Source organism: Lissotriton helveticus, chromosome 11 (genome assembly GCF_964261635.1).
Source record: "Lissotriton helveticus chromosome 11, aLisHel1.1, whole genome shotgun sequence".
Taxonomy (NCBI): Eukaryota; Metazoa; Chordata; class Amphibia; order Caudata; family Salamandridae; genus Lissotriton; species Lissotriton helveticus.
Window position 1 is genome coordinate 724,424,794 of NC_136072.1, and position 18,157 is coordinate 724,442,950.

Below are 18,157 nucleotides of genomic sequence, written 5' to 3' on the forward strand. Positions count from 1 at the left end.
AGCCCTCCAGCCATTCCTGAGTCGCCTGCGGTGAGTCAAAGAACCAAGTTTTGCCTTCAGATTCCACTCGTAGTTTTGCTGGAAAGATCATAGAATACTTGAGCTCTCGTGCTCGCAGTTCTCTCTTAACCTCTGTGAATCCTCGTCGCTGTTGGGCTACGGCCGCTGTGTGGTCTGGATAGAAGTGGATTTCGGTGTTGTCAATTTTGATTGGAGGGCGAGTGCGTGCTGCTTGTAAGATGGCATCACGATCCGTAAAATTGAAAATGCGGGCCAATATGGGACGAGGTGGCGCCCCAGGTTTTGGCTGCCCCCCCGGTACCCGGTGGGCGCATTCAACTGAGAAGTAGTTCGACAGGCCCTTGGGTTTCAGTTGTTTGTAGATGAGGTCTTCAACGTAGAGGTCTAGGGCAGGGCCACGTTCGGACTCCGGTACGCCAATCAGGCGTATGTTGTTACGTCTCGATCGACCTTCTTGATCGTCCAGCTTCGTCTTAAGCATGTGGTTGTCTTCCTCAAGTTTTTGGACTCTACGCTGCAAGTCAGACGTGTCCCCTACTAAGTCGGTAGTCGTTTTTTCGACCTCCACCATGCGATCGGACATTTTTCCAAAGTCCGCTCTGATCAAGGATAGCGCCGTTGTGATTGTGCCCATTGAGGACTGCATCGTGTTCAGGGCCGCCATGACATCATGGAGGGTAACTTCGTCTGCAGTATGTGTTTCCCTTGTTGGCTGGGGCGAAGTTCGGGGAGTATCTCCCTTCGCAGCGTCCGTCGAGGCCTTCTGGTACGCGAAGTTGTCCAGTTTCGGGGCCTGCTGGCCTCTTGTACCCCTGCCGGCCATCACTGTATAGATGTTGGTCAGAGTGATTAGTACGTTGTATATTACTGGCGTTCCCCCACCTCTTCTATGGCCGGGGGCGCTACGTGGGATAGTTGCAAAGCGTGTGTTCCTGTTCCCTGTCCCCGCTTCCCGCAGTCCCTGAGTAGGCCTGCTGTGGCGATTTTTTGTCAACCAGGGAAAGGTACCGCCGCGTCACGGCCACATGGAGGGTGCTGGTAGCGGCTTACGGTGCAGTCGCAGGTGCGTGTCCCCTGACCGGTGTCGCGTGGTCTTCCCTTCCCCGGGTACGTTGTCCCACTCCTGCCGATGTTGCACCGACCCCCTCTGGGTCTTCCCTGCAGTTCCCGGAGTGTGGTCAAGTGGGGGCACCGCCTGGATGGGTTCTCGGCAGGCTGCCCAGTGCGAGGCGCCGTCGCTTATTATCCTGGGTGCAGTTTACTGGCTGCCGTTGCGGTGCTGGATTGCTGCTGGGGCTGTCTTACAATCGAGTCCCCGGTGTTAGGCACCAAAGCGGGACGCAATGTTCAGGCCGGTGCGGTGCCTCAGGGGAGATATCGGAGGGCTAAACGATGTCGGCGTTGGTGGTCGGGGAGTGTAGGAATGGAGGCGGGACGGCTACAGGCAGTGTGTCTCCGCTGCGGAAGGTCCCCGCGACGGGGCTGTCACGGCGGCTGATCACCACGCCGGATCCCGGGCCCAGGGAGAGCGAGACAAGGGGCCGCCGAAACACCCTCCGGACCGCCCACTCCCGGCCCGTCCTCGCTATGTTCCCCCGCCGCCGCAGGGGCTGCGCTGGTACCTGCAGGCGCCTGCCCGGCGCGGTCTGGTTCGTGCGTGGGGAGTGCTACACCAGGGTAGAGGTCTCAGCAGGCTGCCGGATCAGAGGTACGTTCGGTTGTTGCCCTGGGGGCGTTGTTTACACAGCGAGGGCGACAGTCGCCGATATGGTGGGACGTCACCGGGAGCGTCCCGTACTTGAGCCCCCGGTCTTAGGCGCCAATCCAGGCCGCAATGTTCAACACGGTGCCGCTCCACAGGGGAAGGTCGTCGAGAGGTCCGGATTACAGCCGAGTGTACCGGGGGATTAGACGCTCCAGGTCATGCCATTTGGCTACTGCTGAAAAGGCGGATAAATGTTCGGATGTTGAGAGGAAGGCTCGTTAGTCACAGAGCTCTCTCAGAGTGCGGCCATCTTGGCTGTTGGCTAGCCACGCCCCCCACTAGCTGACATTTTTAAAGCCGCTACATGGTCTACCCTTCACACAATTACTAAACACTATTGTGAGGATGTTTTAGCATGCCAACAAGCCAATGTAGGTGAGGCAGGGCTAAGTACCCTTTACAAACTACTGCAACTTCCACATGCTAGCCACCTCTACAAAGGAGGGACTGCTTTACAGTCTATGCAGAGCATGTGTATCTGCAGCCACACATGCCATCAAACTGATTATTTTACTTATCCTGTAAGTATCCATTTGTGGCATATAGTGCTGTAGATTCATATGCACCTGTGGCCATTGTAGTTATGTTTTACACATTTCTCCGATACATTCACATTTAGCTTGGACATCTTTATTCTTGCATATTCTTCACACTCCTTTCTCACCCACCTGCAAGAAGCAATCTCACAAAGGAGTCGATGCCAATGCGCAGTATCACCAGGAGGAGCAGTCACTCTACCTCGTGACTCAAAAGAATTCTTAGAAGAAAAACAAAGTCGCACTGCTCTGAACCCAACACTAAATGGCAGGAGTATGCAGAACATGTGAATCTACAGCACTACATACCACAAACAAATGCTTACAGGGTAAGTAACATCCTTATCACAAACAAAGCAACTAAGGAAGGAAGAGGATAATGCTATTGATGGACAGTTAAAAGTTCTAAATTTCATAACTGCAAATAACCAATGCTGCTCCTCAAATGAATCTGGTTTGTGCTTTACCTCTTACTGTATGGTCTATCTGGATTTCGTTGGCTATTGCTAGGTGTTCTGTGTATTTTCTCTTGAACATTTGTGTGCATTTTTACTTAGTGGCTTGATTTGTTGCAAATTATGTGATGTTGTACCGCGTTGGGTGTGTGAAAGGTAATCTGCGTACCTTTGATGCATGTTTCTTAAGGGTATTGATTAAACAAAAATCAATTGAGGGGCGTTATACATACTTGAAATAAAAGTTTGAACTATTTTGCACCCCTGCCTGCTTCCTTTATAGCTGCCAGACACGTTTCTCAAAGAGGAAACGGTCCAACAGGAACAGCTTCCTCTCTGCAAGTAACTCACAACCTCCTTTTGAGGGTTTGGTACCTTTCAAGACTTTGCAAACTCAATTGCAGTCTCAAACCATTGATCGATCTAATTGCAGTTTGTAATTAGAAAGAGATGCCCATTCACATCCCTCTTAACTTTTATACGAAATAGTCACAAAACCCGTTTTACAATTCAGAAAGGCTTTTCTAAATCACAAAGTGGGATTAGTACACTGTAAAAGCCTTTTGCTTTAGGCAAATCCTGTGATTTTGCAAATCCCGCAGTTTGTCACTGGAAAATTGGTTTGTGCAAGTTCATATTTTCTGACAGACTGCTTGTGAGGGATAAGGAAGGCCAATGATAGTTGTCAGTGGGGACTGTTATGAAGTTCAGGTGTATGAATATATTAGAGTTGTGTGGATGAATAGGAACAGCCAGATGGAGTGGAGGGGGAGGCAAAGGAATAAAAGTGGGGCAGAGAATGAGGAATGGGAGGACTGTCTAAAATAGATGGCAGACCTCAGTGACACGAACTGGAATGTGAACAATTTTGAGAAGTATTTGAAGAGGGGCAAGAAAAAATAGAGCAGGAAGAGTGTGATACTGTGTTTAAGAAAACTATGTAAAGCAGAGGTTGGGAGAAGTTGTAGGTTAAGTGATATGGAAGGAACTGAAAATGAGAAGAGAAATAAATGGAAGGAAAGGACTCGTATACAGTCACTTGGAACAGATACATGGTCCTTGGAAATTAATGTGGAGAGACAGAAGACAAAGTAATACCATGATAAAAAGTTTTAAGATGCCCTAAAAATTTAACACTATACTTGGCATCCTTGTTAGCAGTGAATGTTGTCCGGCTGTGTGTTCCATACTAAAAATTATTGGACACGTTAATGCGTCATTTAAAACCTAGATGCAAATGATTAAAGCCCTTAAGGCTGTTAAGATACAATGTTTACATTCTGTGGGACTGGCTTATTCTTCAATCATTTGCTCTTCCTTAACCAGAAAACTCACCAAAGTACTCAACAGTTATGTTGGCAATGCAGAAGATTCCACACAGAGTGATCTGCTCTTCGCTTCTCTGAAAGCTCTGAAGTATCTCTTCCGCTTCATAGTACAATCCCGCATCCTATATTTGAGGTAAGCACCATTTCCAACTGATGAGGCATTAAAAAATAACTTGGAGGTAAGCAGTTATGTATGATTGGACCCTGAACAAAGTACTCTGTCCCAGTTTCTTAATCTTACTTGAAGATGCTCTCTGGCACACAAAGTATCCTGAAGGTAACCCAGTTTCAGAATTTTACTAAATATCTGTTGTAAAGTTTTGATACAAACATGTTACCACGTTCATCATGACCTCTATTTTCTAATAATGTTTTCAATCAAGATATTTGTACTCTTGATATCAAAGTAAGTGTTAGAATTAAGAAGAGATGGACAACTCCACATTTAGTTTCTTCAGTGGAACCATTAAACTCTGGGAATGCATGAGCTATACGATTTTGCCAAAATATAATTGTTCTGGCAAGCACATGAAATGCGTGCAAGAAACAATTTCTGACCAGGATCTTGCAGGGACTTCGTCATCTCAGATGTTACTACAGTAAATATTGAGGCAATGTACGTAAAATAGTTTGGATCTTAAGAGAAAATGTGTTTGTATAGATATTTTAAATATTGCATTGTCTGCCACTTTTGCACTTTAGTCAAGAAAAGTTATGTGCCTGCAGCCTGATATTTATATAATCTATTACTTAGTACTGATCAGAGGCTCCCAACCTGTCCATTTTCCATCTAGAAGCTGTAGTATTATCATGACAAATTATAATGAAACTTTATATAGCCACGATTTGCCTATATCAACATTTTGGTTTCCAATTCTGTCTATATATCAATAATCTGATTATTCTTATAATTCTTTCTTGACTACTGTCTAAAAAGATTATCTTCTTGCTACATTTAACAGTTTGTTATACTGAAAACAATCTGTTGAGAGCTTCCATCATTCCAAGGGCTGATGTTTCCTTTGTCTTCATGTTTCCTCTGCTGGTCTCTTGATGTTAGAGTCTCTACTTGAAAACTCCTCTGAGGATCTGGAGGGTACATTACACAACTGTACATAGGCTCAGGTGCATTATTTCTTAATCACTAGATTAAAGATTCATATTGTACCGGTACTGAATATGCATGAGATTCCCCTACCGCCAACCCCAACATATATGTTGTCATGCTGTTCTCTGAGGCACAACCTCCTTTTTTTAGTCCTACAAACAACATCTCCGTTTTAGCTGTGTCTTTAGCTAAAGGATCGCAATATACATTTATGGGGAAAACATTTTCTTTGACTTACATTTCCGGTGATGGTTTCTGCTGGAGCAAGACATGGATTTAGTTGCAGTGCCATGTTTTTATTCCCATTTGCAGCATTGGCCTCAAAGTTTGAAGGCAATGTGTTTTGTCTATCTTGGATGGTGCGGGGTACATATAGAGTTGCTTGATCTCACACATGCTTCGCTGAAATGAGTGATACCTTTCCTACATACATCGTCCTCATGAGCCATGAAAGAATTTCTCATTAGGTGTGTAGTTGTGTTATAGAGCTGTCATATCCACAGTATTGTCTATCTGGCTCAATGGATCATCCTATAGCCTTATATGACTTGTGTTTGGGCAGTTAGTTTCCAGTTTTTTACACTGATTAATTCTGTAATTTTTTAATGAGGTTGTATAGTGGACAAATAGAAATATTTTACCTGTTTTACGGACTCCATAAGGTTGACCCAATCCCTTATGTCATACGTACTACATGTAAATGAGTATCATTAGTCAGATCTAGCCTGGTATTTACTCTGCCTGCTGCGGCATGTTAGTACAAAAGTGTATTCAAAACATAAACATTCTTTGATGTCAGTTATTTTTTTTGCCTAGGGAGTCTTACATTGTGCTTATTAGCAGTGGGACAAAATGCAGAGTGCATAGTATTGCATTTCCAAGAGAATGCTTAACAGTTTAAAATTGTCATATATCTGTTCAAACTCTTTTCTATTGGCAAATTCCTCACAATAAAGCCAGTATAATAGCACAGTTGGTTAATAATGTCACTCCTGTGAGCTTTGCATTATTTGTGAGTGTCACAGATTAGAATACAAGTGGGCTCAACTCAGCCCTTCATGCTTCTGAGGGCAAACCGATGAATACTGTTTGTTAGTATTATAAAAGCATGTCTGCTTTCCTCTCCTGAGACTTCAAAGAGTATGCACTGTACACAAGTCCTGAAAAGCTGTTCTTTCACTGGTGTTTCAGAAGGAGATGGCATTTGATGAAATCTGTAGGTAAGCTAAATAGTTGAATATATGCATGAATGCATATATATAATATTTGTATATTGCAAGCCTAGCCAGAACAAAGCATAGTGCTTGACACTGTTAGATCAAAGATACAGTGAGTGAGTGACTGGAAAGATAGCTGAGCTCTGGAAGCAGAGCTAGACTTGTTCGGCATCTTGATGTTTAGAACAGTTACACTGGTGAAGTCAAGTTTGAGCTTGCAGTGATGCAAAAAGGGTGGACCTTCTGTCTCTTCTTTGGTCTGTGGTCTCCATCTCTGTTTAGGACAGGATGGACTCCCTCCCTTGACATAGCAACCCTTTACATAATCTCCCATATTAAAGATTACACAGCTACAACATAGGCTCCATAAAGCTTTCCATCTTCAGGTAATTAGTTATGCATACGTAGTACTAAAAATACACAAAGATGGCTAACAGCACAGAGTCTGAACTTACCATGTGTTTGCGCTGTCTGTTTTGCTTAGGTTTTACGGAAAAAGCGAGGATGGCGATGAGTTTAATAACGCCATCAGGAAACTTTTCCTGTCGTTCAATGTCTTGATGGATCGACCACTGGAAGAGGCTGTCAAGATTAAGGTTGGTGTGTCATGGATCCAATAAGCATATTTTTTCCTGTGTAAAGTGAGGATTGGCTTTTGAATGAAGTAATTGAATTAGAAAGATCATGTCATTATACCACAATCAAGCAGTAGTATACCATTATGAGCATCAAAAGTGACATTGAAGTACAACTCAACTAAACTACTCTTTCTATTCGAATAGGGAGCTGCCTTAAAGTACCTTCCAAACATCATCAATGACGTCAAGTTAGTGTTTGACCCTGTTGAACTCAGGTAATGGCTTTTAGCAAGGAGAAATACTAATTGTAAAATGTTTTAAACTTTGGTTAATTTCTTGGCCTAACAGGATGGTCATCCTAGTAAAATGTGTCAAAAATGTTAGCATGCCAAATCAAAGCAAATTATAGTTTTCATTCAGTGGGTTTGAAGTGGAGTTTATTTAACATTATTAGGATTTAAGAAATTCAAGGTATTTATATTCTGTATATTTGATAGAAATATTTAATTTGGTGTATGTTATCACAGTTTTAAAATTCAATGAAGAAGAAAGCACTTTGGCATTCGTCAACTTTTAAAGATTACATTTATGTCACTTTGCAGTGCTACTTGTGATTGTTGAAGCAAATTCCCAAATGGCCCATTCAGGATAATGAGCAAAACCTATTTCTTTTTATTCCTGGATGCCGGGCATTGCTAAATTGGCCTTATTGGTCCTGATTTTTGCAATTCGGAATGCATTAACGGTCCACAACCAGATTCCTTTCCTATCACTTGTTGACTTTATGCTTGTTTTTGACTCTGTACAGCACTTCACTTACCTTTGAATAGGTGTGTGCTATTGAAATGCCAAATGCATAGATACGTACACACTAAAATATTAGAGAAAATACTATTTCTGCTGTTGTAGTTGACAGATTCCTAACTTGTGCAATGTCATGTAAAGCGCATATATTTTACCAATGCACATTGGTAAAAGCTTTTAAGGACATGTGCTGGGAGTGGGGGCGGCGGGGTAGTAGTGGGGTGAGGTGGTAAAATAAAGATGTTAATCACAATGTTTATTTTCTAGTATTCTGTTCAGCAAATTTATCCAAAGTATACCAGATAATCAGTTGGTGCATCAGAAACTGACCTGTATGACCAAGATAGTGGAGAGTGAGCTCTTTCGACAGTCGGGTGAGTACCAGGAGGAGTTACTGCCAAATGCTTTTTACCTGCATTTATGTATCACTCCGAAACTAGGTAGCAAGTGTATCCTCTATTTGAAGATACATATCCATGTGAAAAATTCTTGTTATTTTATAAGGCATGAAAGCATTAAGCTTATGATTATTATGGAATATGTGACAATAGAGTACATGTTAAGTTAATACATGAAACACAAGAGATTAGAAATACATATAAATATTAATGCATACAATATTAAAAAAATCACAAACTATACAGTGCTCTTGTAATCAATCCAGTGGTAGATCTCATTGAACCTCAACTGCAGATGGTAGGTATGATGGTCGTCTAAGTCCACTATAGAGTCTTGTATGGGACGGAAACAAGGGTGGGGCCTAATGTATTGCATAGCCTACTAAACCCATACAGCTCTTACTTTTAAAACTCAGACCTGGTCCAGTCAAGTCTCGTATGGTACAGGGAAACCCTCAGGGTTCGGCTCCTTTCTGGATTGCTCAAGTCGGTTTAACATAGATAATAATGTTTCTTGGTTGACATACTAGAGGTCGAAATTAATTTCAAAGTTTAGTTTCAACCATATTTGCTTTCCCTTTAGGGTAATCAACGGATAATTGTTAGATGGAATCAGATGGAAATTTCGGAATGTTTCAATACTACTCTTTCTGTTTTAGTGTGAACACATCCTGAAATATCACAGAATAATAAACAGTCAATATATATAATTACTTAAAATAATTTATTAGTCGCAACCGTGTACGGTGTTTGTTACAGTGAGCTAACACTCCCTAAATGTAACAGTGTAATAAATAATGTTACATCAATTATTTACATCTTGCACCATAATTATGGATAGTCCTACATTCTTAAATAAAGGTAGACAGCCTACTATACAAATTAAATATCAATCAATGTGTTTTCCCGTTGTAGGCCTGGGTTAACAGCTCAGCTTTCTGCAAACCTATTGCTTGCTTTATGCCGATATTTGACCTATTTTGGTCAGTCTCTGTTAGCCATTGGCTTGAGAGATTGTAATTCACATAGTCCATCAGCCCAGAGGAGTATTTTCGTCTCAATAGGGATATATCCTGCTTGGTGTACAGCTCCACCTCCTGTGGAATGTATTCATTGCAATGTACACACGACTATTTTACATCTAAATTATACATTAAGCCACCATACATTTTGTCTTATTTCATTCTTCAACTCACACATGAACTGTATACAGAACAGGGGTATTAAATACTTTGTTCATGACTCAAGTGAGTAGGTTCCAAATTGATTTTTTTATCACATCAGAGTATCTTCGGGTCAGAATGCACAAATGCAATAAACAGAGAGGTGATGTGTGTATGAGGTGGACCTGTTAGATATGCCTAAAATATAACATCTTCATGCCCAGACCAGAACACTCTTTAAATACTATTTTTTACCAAATAAATTAACACCAAACAACTCAAGGGTACTTCCTTGAGCAAACGTCAACTTTTGTGCCTAGTTTGGTGTAATTCAGTTCAGCTTTTTTCCGTATTAAGAAGCAAAGAATCCAATGGGAGTTATAAAGGGAAATATCACTCTTTGGACCTTACATTTTTTGAGCCATGTTTGGCGGATCTGCTAGAAATTTGCCACAAAAAAACAAATTAGATGCATTGTTTAATGAAATAGTTTGTGCAGATTTGTCGAACAGTGCTGAAGTTAATAGCAATACATAAAAACACCTTTTTACACAAGCACTATTGTCATCCGAGTAATTCATACATACATATGTATAAATATGTATGTGTATAAATATGTAATACCTGTGTGTATGTGTGTGCGTGTGTGTGTGCACGTGTGCGCGCGCACGTGTGTGTGTGTGTGTGTGTGTTTGTGTGTGTGTGTGTGGGTGTGTGTGTGTGTGCGTATGTGTGTGTGCGCACGTGTGAATCTGTTGGAAAATATGGGTAGTCAGCCACATTGTGAAGAACTCAATAAGTCAAGACCACCTCTCTACAGATCCAGATTTTGTAGTTCAGGTGCACTTCTGATATCTCCTTCTTTTTCACAGAGTGCAGAGATGCTCTCCTTCCTCTGTTGATCGACCAACTCAGTGGCCAACTAGATGACTATTCTAACAAGCCAGATCACGATGCCAGTTCGCAGCTCCTTAGCAACATTCTGGAAGTTCTGGACCGGGAAGACGTGGTAAGGGGAGGGGAACACATGTGTATATGCAAAAAATAGGGAGGCATAAAGCCAAAACCAAAGAACAAAACTTGATTTCTAATCAGACTTCTGTACTGCTTCTGCATTGAAATATGAAACATAGAAGCCGATGGGGCTAATAAGGACCATTTAATCTTCCTATTTTTCATGTACAAATTAGCCTAGTTTATCGCAGTTTGCTGAGCATCACTGCAGATCTGTGCTTGTAACTGGCATATTTCAGAGGAAAATCAGTTTGGGCCAATTTGGCCTTGACATAATGAGTCCAATTAATTTCAATAGCACACCTTATTAATAATTTATAGATTTACTTAAAGTGGTTATTATATAAATGGCCAATGTTAAAATCTGGTTTGCCTTCTTCCTTGTTTTCTGCTTTTGCTCTCTGACTGACACTGGCCATTTCTAATACATTTTCTGTGCCTAGCTTCACAAATACTGCTTAGAAGCTGTTTATTTGCAAGACTCTTTCTTGAGCTTGTAGCTAGTGGAGTGCTTACGATTTTGGATGATTCAGTCCATCTATTAATAGATATGGACAATTTGAATGCTGAGTATGACGGTGAATGAGAATGCTTGGAGTCTGCTTCTTTTGGTACTTTTGGTGATTTGGGTTGACTCTTTTGGACTGGCATGGAATCTTTCAGAACAGTTTGACTCTCAATCTTCAAACCAGGAATTCTACTGGACTAGGATTAATCGAAAGTATTTCTTTCTGGGGCTAAACAAAAAAGCTTAGAGAGTGAGGAGCTTAAGCCTAAAATATGTTCGCTATAATTTTCCCTATGAAGTGCTCTTCTCTCATGTCTAACTAGTGCCACCAGAAGAACTAGGGCCAACCAGGGCAGTGGCAGGAAACAGCAGAGTATGGCAAGGGTGTTAATCTTTGTGTTTACTGCATTTGTTTAAAAATAAAAAAAGTAGCATTAAATCAGGGGTAGTATGATTAAACAAAAAAGTGCAGCTGTAGATTGAACCATATTCTCCCTTCTCTGTCTAAAAAGCCAACTCGATGAGGAGATGGCATTTAAAGACTTGAGAATATTGTAAATCCTACATCATTGTGCATATGCTTTATGAGAATCCTTCGCTATCACCAAGAACTGTGTTTTAATACATTTATGATATCAGATTCTGCATCTAAAATACCTTTGTTCCCCAGGGTCTCACTGCAATGCATATTCAGATGATCATGGAGCGCTTACTGCGAAGGGTGAACAGGACTGTGATTGGGATGAGCAGGCAGTCAGCGCACATAGTAAGATTTCACTTTATTTAATATAGGGTTTCTATTTGTTTATCTACTGTAGTTATGTGAGGGGAATGCACAACATTAAGTTAAACAAAGTTCAACAAAACATGAAACTGAACAAATTGACTGTGAACCAATTTGGTCTACGTCTTTAAGAGTGTAACAATTGGTTGTAGAGTGTTATGAGAAATGCTGTGATTCTCTAGGGAAAAAAATCAAAAGGATCAAATGATGGACGGAAAGCTGAACAATGCAAACATTCACCCCCAGTCACAAAGAGCAGGGTCAAGACTAATTTGCATATGGCTGGGTTAAAACTGAAATGGCACGGGGAGCAAAAAAACTATGGATTTAGGCCCAGGTCTCTGTACTGGGGTGAATGTTTGACATAGTTGAACATTCTGTTTATCAATTGTTCTTTTTGCATTTGTCATCCCGAGTGGGATGGGTGTGCCCAGATGTGGGTCCCGTGCTGTCCATGCCACTGGAGTCAAGCTAGTCTGGCTGATGAGGGGTGAATTCTCGAAACTGGTCCCATGTCCACATCACGAAATGCGATGAAGAGGAATCCAACGTGCCGAAAGCCGATGCGGAAGTGGAGGAAGAACACATTACCGTGTCTGAAGCGGACTCCAATGTTAAAGACCAAATCACACCAGGTCAACATATCGTGAGTACAGAGACTTTGTTTCCAGCACCCCGGTTTTGGTCCCGGTGCTGAAACATAAAGGAAAGACTTTGGGCTTGGGCTCGAGTCGGCCCTATATTGGCACCGAACAGAAAGCTTCGGTGCCAAAATCCAAACACGTCCTGGTACTTGGTCCATCTTTATCCAAGACTAAATCTTCGGAGTGGAAACTTTGGAGCCGAATCTTTAGACGCCGAAAATTGCAAGTAAAGAAAAGACTCTTTCTAAAGAACTTCAGTCCAATGTTTCATCTTTGGATCTGAAGCAAAAAGAGCTGGAAATAAATCCAGATACTGGACATATCATTGACAAATTGCCTGAAAAGATGAAATTGGGACTCCAGGAAGATTACCACATACCTTTGAAGAGGAAAAATGTTGGCACTAACCCTTCCCCACCCTACATTCCATCTACTCCACCCATTCAACTGACAAAGTGGGGATTCTTTTCGAGATTTACCTTACAAACCCTTAGAATCCCTGGTCGACTGGATCTCTTTAGTCTGCAAGGAAGTGTAAAGGAAGTCGCTAATTTCATGCATATGACGATTTACCAATGACCCAGTATCCCAACCCAAAGGATCACTGACTACAATGTCAAGTTTAAATATGTATTACAAAGCCAAAAACAACTGAACATACAAGTACCTCAGCAAGTGGTTCAATAAGTAAACTGGCACTAATGCAAACATAATCCAACGCAGGAGTCTCAGGCGACTCAAAATAAAAAGCAAAGTCAATTCCAAAAGCATTAGGCTTACAATAATCATTCCAACTTGAAGTTTGAATTGCATTTACAAAGGGAAGGAAAAAAAATGATTAGTCTGTCCCTACACTAACTCTAAGATGACATCCTTACTCAACATCCTCCCAGGCAAGAGAAAAAGGCGTCAGAAGTAAAGACTTCCTCAGAAGTACATTCACCTTTCAATAAGTAGCCTAGCTACCGAGCTTGTACTAAGATGCTCCTTCCTACACCCTCTCCTGCCTGCTAACCTTAAGATCTCCTACATCTCTATTCAATCCAAAACTGCTCCCGCTCTCTAACCCAACTAAGATCTGCTGTTCTCTAAGTCTCCTCTAATTCTGCCTCCACCCTCGGTGTGCTGTCCCTAATACAAAACCCCAAAATCCGTAAGCCCGCCTTCGCCACACCTCTCTAGGCAGGTGCTTGTTGTTTTTTTTTGTTTGAATGTTTTTATTGGGTTTTAGCATTCTTTATAACAGTATTAAATTCATGCAGTAGTGCAATGTTACAAAGGGTATAATCAACAACATTTCCCCAGTCACAGATGCCATATAGAGGTATTGTACTGTCCAACCATGATTGGGGTGATTGGTCCGTGCACACAAGTTACACGTCACTGTACCGTCTGTCGTGTATCGCGGATGGAGTAGCCATATTCCCTTTCGTAGCTCAGCCGTGGTCCCGCGTCCCGGCTCCGGGTGTGATTTGTTGCTGCGGGCGCACCTGGCGGGGGTGTCTGACCGTGTATCCCTACGTGTTGTCGTATCATTGTCTTAGAAATGCCTTCCCAGCTATTCTCTGGTGGGGGTCTCCCTCCAGTGCGAACTAGTAAACTGTATGTAACCGTTGGATCGAACCAGGGGAGGGGGGGGGAATCTTAGGGGAGTGGGGAGTGTGCTGCCGTGCGTACATGGGATTGCTCGTATCCCTGAGTGTTCATGCGAGTTGAACGTGGGTGTTTTGTCGCCTGCGCAGGACGGAGGTCCCTGTGGTGAGCCTCACTCCGGCAGGGGGGGCACCGTTCTCATGTGGGTCTGGGGTGCGGGGTGGGGGAGTCATTGGAGTGCTTCTGGTATGTCTGGGCTCGTGTCCGCTGATGGGGTCATAGGTGGTGTGGCTATGGGTGTCTCCGGGGGGTTCGTCGCCTGTGCGAAATCATACATCATTTGTGCCCAATCTAGGGAAATGGGGTGTTTGCGGGTTGCCCGCAATTCCTCCTCTTGGAGCGTCTCTTCCTCCGCCTTACCCCACTTGGTCATGGCGCCTATCCAGGCTGCTACTGGGGGGCCTGTGGTGGACCTCCAGTGCATGGCTATTCCCCTTTTAGCCAAAAGGAGGGCGAGGGACATGAATCTGTATTGTGTTTTCTCGGTCTTCCGCCTGCGGAAGATTCCGAGCGCACATGCCTCCCATGTGGACATATTTGTAAGACCGGTGACTGTTGCGAGTGTCCGATGCACCTTGTCCCAGAACCCTGTAAGTGAGGGGCAGTCCCAAAACATGTGTCTGCAGTCTGCTGTCGGAGTGTGGCAACGGGGGCACTCAAAATGGGTATCAGGGAAGAAGCGGCGAAGGCAGTGTGGTGTAAGGTAGGCCCTGTGTAGGATATTAAATTGTATGTTCCTGAATCTTGCGTTCCTAGAGACTTTCTTGGGGTACTCCAGAGCTGTACTCCATTCCTTGTCGTGGACTATCTGTTTCCCACCTCTGGCGCAGGGGTTGAAGAGACGGGAGAAGCAGCTCACGGATTGCTCTATACAGCCACGAAACCAAGTGTCTTCCCCTACCCATGTGGAGGATCGCGTGGATCACTGGGTGTGTTGGAGGCTCCCCTGTGTTCGGATTCCAGTGTTGTCGGCAACTATCTAATAACTGTCTATGTACTAGAAATTGTCCCGGTGGGAGGTCATATTGCTCCATCATCTGATCATATGACTTCAACTGCCCCTCTTCCAAGAAAGATTCTATCTCTGTAACTGCCAGGTCGGACCACACCTGGAGCGCCCCTGCTGTGTAGTATTTGTCCCCTCTAGGAAACCGTATCAGTGGTAGTAGGGGCGAATACAGCGGACGCATTTTAAACATTCTGTGTATCCGCAGCATACAGGTGCGGGCTATGGACAGTTGCAGTGGTCGTGTTCGGAGGGGTTTCGTGCCAGGCAGCAGTAGTCTGTGAACTGCCGGTAGTGGCAAAAGGCCGTCCCTGGTGACAGTCTCTTCTATATGACGCCCCGCCGTCCAATACGACAGCCACTGGAGTTGTGCTGCCAAGAAATAAGCTTCGAACGCGGGCGCCCCCAGGCCTCCATCCGTCGTGGGAAGATAAAGCATTGACAATGCAACCCGGCTCCGCCCCACACGAGCTCTATGAGCAGGCTATCTAACTCCTTACAAAATGAGCGCGGTGGAATTACGGGGAGGTTAGTGAAATGGTATAGGAGTCGGGGACCATTATCATCTTCGCCAGGGCGATTCTGCCAATAGGGGCCAGCTGTAACGATTTCCAAATACCCACCGCTGGTCTGAGTCCCGCCAACGCCCTACGATGGTTCCCCTCATATAAATCCTCCAGGCTGAGGTATAGCCGCACTCCCAGGTACCTAGGAGCTTCTGCGTTCCACGTGAGCGTCTGGTCGCCCATTCGGGCCTCAAATGGGGCCAGATGGGGGCTCAACGGGTAGAGCGAGGATTTCTCCCAGTTTACATGGAGGCCCGAGGCCTCCGCAAAGCCCTGCAAAGTCTGACAGATGACTGTTAGGTCTGTAGTGGCGTCTCGGACGAAAATGAGTAGGTCATCTGCGTATAGGGACACACAGTGCATGGTACCTGCCAGGGGGATCCCCCACTCTGCTCCCTCCCGCCTCAGGCGTATCGCTAAAGGTTCCACCGCCAGGGCGAACAGGAGTGGCGATAATGGGCAGCCCTGACGGGTCCCCCGTTACACCTTGAACGTCGGGGAGATGTATTTACCCATCCGAACTCTGGAAGTGAGACGCGTGTAAAGGAGTTTTGTGTAAGCCATTATACCGGGGCCTATATTATTTCTCTGGAGCACTTCAAATAGATAGGGCCATAGCAGGGTGTCAAACGCCTTTTCGAGATCCAGTATTAGGCATGCCGCATTGGGAAACCGCCCCCCCCCCCCCGTCGTGTCTTGAATGTGAAACAATCTGCGTATATTCTGTGATGTGTTATGGTGTGGAACGAAGCCATTTTGGTCGGGGTGTATCAGCGGAGTCAGTATCGTAGCAAAGCGTTCTGCCAGGATTTTCCCTAGTATTTTACAGTCCGTGTTGAGTAGCGTGATTGGTCTCCCGATTCCCGTAGGGATCCCGGTAGTTCCCCTCTGTGGAGCGCGTCATTGTACATGGTGACCAGCTGTGGGACGAGGTGGGTGGAGAATGTGCTATAATATTCTAGGGGGAAGCCGTCCAACCCTGGGGCCTTGTTCCGGGCCAAGACTCTGATCGCACGTTTGACATTCTCAGGGCGGATCTTCTTCTCTAGTAGTTTCCTGTCTTCTGGCTGAATCTGGGGGAGTGTAAGCGTAGTAAAAAATCTAGTGATGGCCTGTGACGCTCCCTGACTTGGGGCCCGATATGTACTTGAGTAATATGTATGGAACACTTGCAGTATCTCTGGCTGGGAAATCTGGAGGCGACCTGCCTGGCCCCTCAACTCTGTGATTGGCTTCATGTCGGGGTTTTGCTTAGCAAGCCAGGCCAGGAGTGTCCCTCCCCTGTTGCCCTCCCGGTGTACCCTGGCGGCGTAGGCCCTAAAATTGAATTTATGGAGGTCCCGTAGTGTTTCCGCATATCTAGTCTTGGCTTCTGCCACCTGTGTCGGGGTGGCACCCCCTTGGTCCTCTTTTTTCGATAGGGCCTCTAATGTGGTTTCCGAGTCTTGTAGCGCTCTCTCAAGTGTTTTGCGCACACCCACCACCTGTTGTATACAATGACCCCTGGCTACTAATTTGTGTGCATCCCACTCCAGGAGTCTTGAGGAGGCCAATCCCGCATTCACCGCAAAGTGTTCCCGCAAGTGTTCCCCGTGATCATGCGTGAAGGCCTGATCTGTGAGGCATTCCCATGACAGTTTCCTGGTGGGTACCGGTGGGTGCGGTGGTCTCCATCGGAGGGTAAGGGAGTGGGCGTCATGGTCCGAGAGCACCCGCCCCAGGTAGTCTGTGTGTTGCACTTTGGAGTATAGGGCTGTCGAGCACAAGAAGCGATCTAGTCGCACCCGCAGATCATGAGGTATTGAATGAAATGAGTATAACTTGAGGGTGGGGTGTCGTGCCCTCCAGGCGTCTACTAACGACCAGTGTCCGAGCCATGCATTGAAGAGTTCAGCTTGTTTATGTAGCGGTGAATGTGCCGGTGGGGGGTGGGATCGGTCCAAGCCTGTGTCTAGTACGCAATTGCAGTCTCCACCCAGGATCCAAGGGGTGTGTATATACGGAGCCAAGGCCTGTGTAAGGCGGCTCCAGAACCTGTCCTGCTCTGTATTGGGGGCGTATATACTGCCTATTAGTACCGTTTGCCCATCTAACAATCCCTCCATCAGTACAATTCGTCCCTCTTTGTCCACCACCCTCTTCTGTTCTCTGAAAAGGATTCCCGGCCTAATCCATATTAATGTCCCTCTAGCGAACGCTGAGTACCCTGTGGCACATATGGTGCCTCTCCACTTTCTCTGCAAACGGTCCACCTCTAATGTCGTTAAATGGGTTTCTTGCAGTAATGCTATATGTGCCTGTTGTCGTTTTATGTAGGCATAGACTGAGTACCGCTTGCTCGCTGTATGTAGTCCCCTCACATTAAGCGTAAGGAATGTTATGTCAGTGTTAGGGGTTTTCGTCATGTTGGCCGTCCTCTATGTGCGTCGCGGGTCGAAGTTGCCCCCGTATACCACCGGAAATTCCCCCACGCAGTCAACCGCCACCCCCCCCATTCCACATAGAGACATTCCAGCCACACATTCCCACCAGAGCATTGGGGGGGAGAGAGGGAAGGGAAACATGAACTCAACTTCAGGGAAACAGTCCCAACGTAAGGGGCCTATTGC

The 18,157-nt window shown here is 44.8% G+C and overlaps 1 protein-coding gene across 1 annotated transcript in view; it reads left to right on the forward strand.

The window, feature by feature from the left end:
- The window catches only part of DOCK5 (dedicator of cytokinesis 5), an 852,732-nt gene that overhangs the window by 535,272 nt on the left and 299,303 nt on the right, over positions 1 to 18,157 (forward strand). Inside the window, exons 22-27 of the mRNA XM_078666602.1 lie at positions 4,104 to 4,238; positions 6,915 to 7,026; positions 7,213 to 7,283; positions 8,080 to 8,186; positions 10,246 to 10,382; positions 11,566 to 11,661. Of these exons, the coding sequence (XP_078522728.1) occupies positions 4,104 to 4,238; positions 6,915 to 7,026; positions 7,213 to 7,283; positions 8,080 to 8,186; positions 10,246 to 10,382; positions 11,566 to 11,661 (658 nt within the window). The remainder of the gene's footprint in view (positions 1 to 4,103; positions 4,239 to 6,914; positions 7,027 to 7,212; positions 7,284 to 8,079; positions 8,187 to 10,245; positions 10,383 to 11,565; positions 11,662 to 18,157) is intronic.